General features: G+C 39.3%; 1 protein-coding gene across 1 annotated transcript; it reads left to right on the top strand.

Annotated features, from left to right (window-relative positions):
• Positions 1-61: 61 nt before the first annotated feature.
• tctn2 (tectonic family member 2) lies at positions 62-6,728 on the top strand. Its single transcript, XM_022198885.2, has 18 exons — positions 62-232; positions 402-515; positions 1,210-1,280; positions 1,441-1,642; positions 1,736-1,836; positions 1,954-2,153; positions 2,251-2,371; positions 2,479-2,632; positions 2,731-2,814; positions 2,899-3,021; positions 3,104-3,178; positions 3,287-3,385; positions 3,517-3,634; positions 5,128-5,231; positions 5,408-5,555; positions 5,669-5,812; positions 5,937-6,025; positions 6,207-6,728. The coding sequence occupies exons 1-18, from the start codon at positions 139-141 to the stop codon at positions 6,326-6,328; spliced, it is 2,163 nt and encodes a 720-aa protein (XP_022054577.2). The 5' UTR covers positions 62-138; the 3' UTR covers positions 6,329-6,728.
• Positions 6,729-7,823: the final 1,095 nt, after the last annotated feature.

Genomic DNA, 7,823 nt, shown 5'->3' with positions numbered 1-7,823 from the left:
GGAGTCGCTGCTGTTCGTTTCTTTATGCCTGTTTGACCAGAAGAAGACTCCTGTGGTTGTGATTCGTTCAGATCTTCGTTGCTTAGAAATCAGCAACAGTTTACAAATATGTCCACTTGATAATCTGAGCTGAGCCAAATGGCGAAGGAGGTTGATCATTTATTGTCCGTTACTGTCCGGCTCGCATTCGTTTTACTCTTCATCTCCGTTGTCAACACTCAAAACATTGTCGGTAAGACCTTTTATTACACTAGTTTTACGTTGAAAGAGTTCAGTGTTCAAACCTAGCTGAGAATCTCGCAGCTACAACACTACTGATTGATAAAAGGGTCTTCATTTTTAGCTAGTTTTGTGTTACTAAGGTGAGAAGCAGCAACCAGACTTGTTTGTTGTTGGTACAGTTTTCCAGCCGTCCTTTCTCACTACAACTGGACCAGCAGTCAGTGTATTTCTGTTGGGAAACAGCTCGGACATCTCTCTGAATCTGAGGACAGTTTCTCCATCCAACACTACAGGTAAAAACAAACGAACGAACAAACAAACAAACAAACAAACAGAGCTCCCAGTACTATACAGAGGCTTTAATATTTACCAGAATATGACCTGGAGCTGACTCTTTTGGTGATTTTTATTGAAGTGTAGATTCTCAGAGTTTTACCATTCTCCAGTTTAGAAACACAAAAAGTGAGATATGACTGTGATTGTGTAGTTTTTTGTAAGAAGAAACAAAGGGCTACTTACCTCCTTCTCAAATACAATGAATTAATAAAATCTTTTTAAAACTTTAAAGAAAACAAGAATATATGAACTTATAAAGATACATTTCAAAATATATTGGAAAGTATTTGATAACCATGCAGACATTTCCCCAATGTCTTTTTAAACATCCATATTCTATACTTTAAAAAGTTTGGCAAATCAGAAGTGGCTGAGCGGAAATTACACAAAAAAATGATCATTTGAGAATGAAAGACTCATAATTGACTTAGAGATTTATCAAATTTGTTTCTTCCTTTACTGTATGTAACAAAAACCTAGGCCTATCTTTTCCCAAAGGGTTCACCTTTTGTGGAAAAAGTATTTGCACTAAAAATGCAATGATATTAACCAGCTTAGTATTATTTCAGCCTGGAGAATACATTTAAAAAATAAAAGAAGAATATAACACTGAAGATTTGGCCATTGTTGATGGTTTCTTTTCTTTTATAGGCAGTGTTAGTTCTCCGTCATGTGTAGCTGAAGCAACACAGTGGCTGATCACAAGAGAGCCGCTGGGAAAGGTAAGAGTCTTACAGGAAACAGTAACTTCATCATATGTGCAGATAATGTACAAATAATGTTAGTGTAAGATGTACATTTTTTAAGGTAAGAAATACCTTCCAGAATTAGTTAACTAGAGCTGCTGCTTTTGTGTAAAGATTTGTTTTCTTTGTGCCCCAGACTGCAGTTCGAATTCAGCTGAGACTGAATCACAGTTTGCGTTTGTGTGGCGAGAACGACACAAACACTGACTGCTGTCCAAAGCCACTGTGTGTCCTGGAAGCCCTTCAGGTGTCTGCTTGTAAGGACGGCACACCTCAGGCCTCACTGCTGATCCAGGCCAGAATACACACCCTGCTGGTTCCTGCTAACAGTGGATCTGGTATTTTAAGTGAATCATAATGCACCTTCATGCTCAGAGTGTAAGCACTTTGAATGCTGCATGTCTAATATATGAGTCCCCTTTCTGTTTCAGACAATAAAACAGTCATTCCAAACCAAGTGTATCAACCACTGGGCTCCTGCCCCTGTGACCTGACATTCAGAGTGTGTGATGTGCGCTGCTGCTGTGACAAGGTTTTTATATCTCATGTTATTCTATTATTGTCAGAGCAAGAGAAGAATGTGTTTTACAAAATTGCGTTTCTTTCTGTATTAGTCAGCACTGACTTATTTTCTTTTCATATGTAACAGGACTGTTCGGCTGAAGATCTGAAGCTGTTTTTGTCTGATTGTCTGCCGGGGCCCTTTGGTGGACACGTGTCACCTGCTCCAGACTACCAGTGTTCTGTGCAGGCCTCTGTAAACTCCCCAGATTGGTTTCCATTTTTATGTGTCCACTCTCCTCCTGAAAACAACCCTTACCTTGGTCTGTTTTACCAAGGACACACAATGTGAGAAAAAATGCAGTGTATTTTGAACATATGATTTATTTTGTCATTTTCGTGTCACGTATTTCATCGTGTACCTTTTGGCCTTTCACCTCTCTAGTGCCTCAGATCCTGGGCCGTCCTTCCAAATGCCTGTTTTGTCAGCTCCAGTGCCAGTTAATGGTTATATTCAAGGCAGTCCAATTTTTACACTAAGTGAAGAGTACTTTACTATCCCCCAAGTTAGTTGAGTCTGTTTTTTAAAATGTATTTAGTTCATTATATTTTGCATTGTGTGAGATGCCACAGGTGTGAAATCTAATTCCTAATGTACATTTTTGTTCTGCAGAAAGCCCTCGGCCGGTGTGTAAACAATGCTCCTGTAGCTTTTTTGAAAAATTTCAAGGTCGAGTGTGTGTCCCTGCTACACTCCTGTCCAACCGAATCTCCCTTACTGACACTACCCGCAGAACTCAGCATTAAAGTGAAGAATGGGCAAGGGGGTAGGCTTTACCTTCTAAACATATTATGAACAATTCCTTATTATGTGCTTTTTAAAATCTGGCATCTTTAAATTTTTTTTTGTCTTTATGTATTTCAGGTGATGTCATGGTGGACGTTGTTGATGAAGTGGTTACTGACTTGAGTCCGTTTATTTCCATAGAAGACACAGCTGCCTCTACAGGTAATCAGATTACAACATATCATTACTGAAACTACTTTAACTGAAAAATAACTAATGCTGATATGTGTTGTTATTTATCTAAAGATGAGAGGATGATATGTGAAAATGTGACCTTAGTCCTGGATTACAAATTCTACTGGGAAGGAAATGGCATCTCAGGTGTCATAGTGACACGCACTGTTGGAACAATCTCCTTTGATGAAAGTGGTAAGAACCTAAAATGCTTATCTCAAGTCAAATTTAGTAGAGCTGTTTATGTACTTTTGTTTCATTTTTGCTTTTCTAACAGTGGCACTAACTACAAGGTATTCTGCTGTGTTCCTAAATGGAGAATTCATGGGAGAACCCAACTCAGGGAACCCAGGTGAGAACAACAAGGAACGGCTGCGTAAATGAACTGTGTTATAGAAAATACTAAATTTGCAGAAGCTGTTACAGGAAATAAAACACACACATGCATTTTAAATGACAGGTTATCAGGTGGGAAGGCCTGTTATTGCTGGAATCGAGGACACTTCAGAGAATAATACGGGCTTAATACAGAGGACATCAATCAATCTTTGGAAACCAGGTTAAACCTATTCAGTCATGTTGTTGACAACTGGCTTTCTACATGTAGCTTTGTACTGACATTAACATTTCAACCCATGCAAGCTGACTAAAAGACAGCCTCTCTTCACTGTTCTTTGATCTGGCTGCCAGTGACCGATGGGCTCTGTTCTGCTGCTGAGAAGAAACCAGTTCTATTTGGAGAGAATTCAACATCAGGATGTTTGCTACCCGTCAGTCGCCAGAATCTGACTGAATGTAATCTCCTCAGGTCAGTGGTTCAGCTTATGCTTGATCTACCGAAGCGAGTACATTTCTGTGCATTATCACTTAAGTGTCTAATGATTCTAAATTGTGTCGTCTTGTTAGCCTAGCCGCGCTAGGCAACCCACGGCAACGAATTTAATTCTCTGCCAGGGTGGGTCTAGTTACCCTCCATAAGGCTCGAGGCTGGATTCTCCTAAAACTGGCCGGACGAATCACCATGAAGTGTAGAGTCAGAAGGCGGGCGTAACTAAGTGACGACAGAGGCGCGACGATTCTGACAGAAACAACCGGCACACAATAAACAGTTATCTTTCGACTCGGCTTTGGCCACAGCCCTTAAAGATTTGAAGCTAAAATTCAACTTGAAAGATAAACAAAGGACGGCACTGAAGTGTTTCATTGAGAAGAAAGACGTATTTGGACTTATGCCGACGGGATATGGCAAATCCTTAATATACCAGTTGGCTCCGCTAGTTGGGAAGCTAATGGAACTTAGCCACAATCCGCCGGCGCTCTAGGAACTACATCAGCCTATTCGTTGCACTGATTGGTTGTATACCTACCCAATTGCTGTAGAGTGATTTGATAGACAACCTTTTAGCCCGCCTCCCTCCCTGTCGAGCGGGCCTAGACCCTTGCGCCTTCAGAACATGGGTCTAGCGCGGCTAGGCTATCGTCTTGTAGTAATTGCATTACTTCTAATATGAGCAGTAGGGTGTTTGCTCATGTGAAAATAAAAACAAACATTTTAGATTGACTGTTTTAAATATATAGGCCTTAAAGTAGGAACTCCACACAACAAAATCCAGTACATCTTTCATTACAGAGGTTTAAATCTTTCATTTTCTTTAGTACTCTGGATGTCATTATTTTTGATAACAGACTATATCTTCCTCAGCATGGAGGATACCAGTGCTGCACACATTTCTGCAAACACTTCTGCTGGTCTTTTCAGCTACTCTTTGCTGCCTTTCTCTTTAAAATGCCCCAGAAGTGGTCTTCTGGATTCAAGACATGTGACATACTTGACTGGGTCATGCTTTTCAACCTTTTTTACTTTAGAAGCTCTCGTGTGATTTTGGAAAGTGTGCCTCCTGGTTATTACTCTAACTGTTTGAATGGATTTTTTGTTGGTCACAAATACTCCTGGAGCCTTTTCCACCTCTGTGAATTCTTGCAATCAGATTTTTCAGCTCTTCTGGAAGTTCTTTTCCATGTGGAGTCATGATGCAGGTATGCAGAGAGACACAACCCATAGATCCATGTTCATGCACTTAGGCAAACCAGAAATCTCATGTGTACTGAGTTACGTTTCGGTTATTTTTCACTGTGATTTCTATGGTTTCCAGGAGTATTTGTTTTTGATTGTTTGAAAGAGGAAATACTGTACTTGTCCAGTCAGAAATAATGCAGTTATTTAGAGGTGATTGAATTTGAAATATATTTGTTTATGATTTAAATGTTTGTATTTGTGTTAAATGTGTTTTTGCCCCTTAGAGAGACAGTTACTGCTCTGCAGGATGCTCTGACTGCAGCCACATTTGTGGCCAAGGTTGGGAACCCAGACCTGTCAGCTCTGACAGACTGGGTGAACATAAGCTGTAAGTAGATGGTGCAAAGACACAATTTTCTCTTTATATAAATCATGTCTTTGTTAATAATATGAACTTCATTTTTATCTTACTTTTATTTCAACTTGACAGGTAAATTTTATAGTGTTCTGCCAAAAAATTTTAACAGTTCTAACTAAGCAATATTCACAACATACAAATTCTAGTTTTGAGACTGAACTCAAGCACAACTACAGAAGACGGTGGGAGTGCATGCTCTGGAATTCCATCCTATCAGCATATCCATGTTTGGAGCCTCGTCACCAGCATGGTAGACGGCATACCTCAAAGAGAAATCCGTGCTTTGGAAGTCCGGTGTGTATTAGATGTGTATTGCAATGCAGTGTGTACATTTATTCTCAATTCAGGAGGATCTGACAATAATTGTCTATACACTAAACGTCTTAATTCTCTTTTGGTTATTTTAGCTATGGCCTGTCTACCTGGGCACTGGACTGTGGAGGAGGTGCTGTGTCTTCATGTGTGGACCCAGAGGAGACTCAGTTGTTCCCCATCACCTCCTCTGTCACCTTTATTGACATTCCGATCAACACAGGACCACCAAAAACCAGGTACTTTATCAGACGGGGACACTCTCCTTATAATGAGAGTTGATAAGTCAGATGAATTATTACATGTGTGAGCTGCCTGAGTGATTCCAACACAGACTGTGGTGTTTTGACTTTTTTCTTGCAGGTTTCAGATCAACTTTACAGAATATGACTGTAGCAGGAATGATGTGTGTTGGCCCGAGCTTGCGTTTCCTGTAACCAGATATTACACAGGTGAGAATTAATCAGGTCCTTGGAATGTTTTCTAGTTTTTGATTGTGAATGATTGGCATTCTCCATGACATAATGCACCTTACAAATCCACTCCCATACTCTACAGCTGTGACACCGATTACGCATGACAACAGATACTGCCAGTGCCATTGATTACTTATTTTGCATTTACCCCTCCCAGGTGAGCCGTACTCTCAGTCACTGGCTAAGGGAATCATTTTGGTTTTCTTCTTCATCGCTGCCTCAATTCTTGGAACTCCATGGAGGCAAATCAGACAAGTGTGGAACAGTGCTGTGCTTTAACACTACGACAACTGAGAAAATATTCTGAAAAACATAGAGGAAGACGCACACAGATGATGGAAGAGTGAAATGATGATGTATTTAAATGTCACTGAAGTGTAATTGCACCCTTTCCCACCAGATGTAGCATGTAATGATACAGTTTTTACATGTGTATAATTTGATTGTGGGGATGCAAATGCTTGTTTTTGAGCACCATTTTTGCAATAAAAGTATTTTTGATATTAATTTGCCTGAATCTACTTTTTCTGCCCCATCTGTGAACTGATTACTTTGTTTCTTATGGAATTGTTTCTGGGTCATAATTTCTTCAAGTTGTAGATGCTTCTACAAAGAATCATCATCCAGTAGAACAATGTTGTTCCAGTGGCATTCAGCAACAATAAATTATGACAATGAATCTATATGTCTGTGTTTTTAATGTCAAGAATGTTATGATTTTAATGTTTGCACTGTGGAGTTTACATGTTCTCCCTGTGCGTGTCCTTGTTCTCATTGAGTGCACCACACATGCAAGTGCACAAGTCAAGTAATCAGTTAAGTTAAAGATGCTGTTGTTACATGTGCACACACGCGTTTAGCTGTCTTGCTTTGGATGTACTCATATGGACTCTGCTGCTTTTTGATGCTGCAGATATTTACTAACCTCAGAGGGAAGACTTTTTCATGTTTTTGGATGAATATTGATGCTGAAATATGAAGAAAAAAACTTTCCCTTAATCACTTCAGAGCTCAGAGTAGCATTGGATGTGTGTTCCTATCTGTGAATATGTTGCAGGTTAGACTTGTGCTGCATTTAAAGTCATGTGGAAATGTTAGCAGGTTCAACCATAGTAAGATTTCTGCCATTCCTTTAACAAAAAATTGACCAGGGTGTTCATACAGACATGAAGTCAATGTTCAATTACAGATTAACAGGAAGGAGTGCACGTCAGAAGTCCTTTTTAGACATAGGCTACAGAACATTGCTTCATCAATCTTAAGACATGCTTTTCTATTAATGTTCCTATTAACTATTAAGCTTATATAATGCAGTTTTACATTTGCCAGCCTTGTGAGTACAGCCCAACATTGTGACTGAAATGTTACATTTTGGAGATAACAGCTTATAGGATAATTGCAAAAGGAATCATTTATTCATTTTAGATATAAAAGGCATCCAGAAATCATGTTTAATTGCAATCTAAAAATGACATTACACACCATAGCCTTTAGGTATGGTCGGTAAAACAACTATAGGATTGCCTGTAATTCATCTTAAATGTGAGGCCAGATGACACTGTAAACTGTGAAAACAAGTTTCAGAATTTTTCTTTTGCTATGACCACAGAAATAAAATTAAGCATATTTCAACATTATGACTGCTTGATTCAGATAAAAGCAGCTGCCTGCTCACACAAAACTGCTCAAAACAGCTTTAATATGAAATACAGTCACTTTTTGACAGATGATCACTTTTTGATCCAACACCGGAAACGACTACACGTACAGGACC

Source organism: Acanthochromis polyacanthus, chromosome 7, assembly GCF_021347895.1.
Source record: "Acanthochromis polyacanthus isolate Apoly-LR-REF ecotype Palm Island chromosome 7, KAUST_Apoly_ChrSc, whole genome shotgun sequence".
NCBI lineage: Eukaryota > Metazoa > Chordata > Actinopteri > Pomacentridae > Acanthochromis > Acanthochromis polyacanthus.
The sequence above is the reverse complement of the archived record's forward strand: the minus strand, read 5'-3'. Positions and strand labels throughout refer to the sequence as shown.

Coding starts and splice junctions, on each gene's coding strand:
- tctn2 (XM_022198885.2), top strand. CDS start 139: ATGGCGAAGGAGGTTGATCATTTATTGTCCGTTACTGTCCGGCTCGCA. Junction 2,815..2,898: donor AGACACAGCTGCCTCTACAG/GTAATCAGATTA, acceptor ATTTATCTAAAG/ATGAGAGGATGATATGTGAA. Junction 6,026..6,206: donor TGTAACCAGATATTACACAG/GTGAGAATTAAT, acceptor TACCCCTCCCAG/GTGAGCCGTACTCTCAGTCA.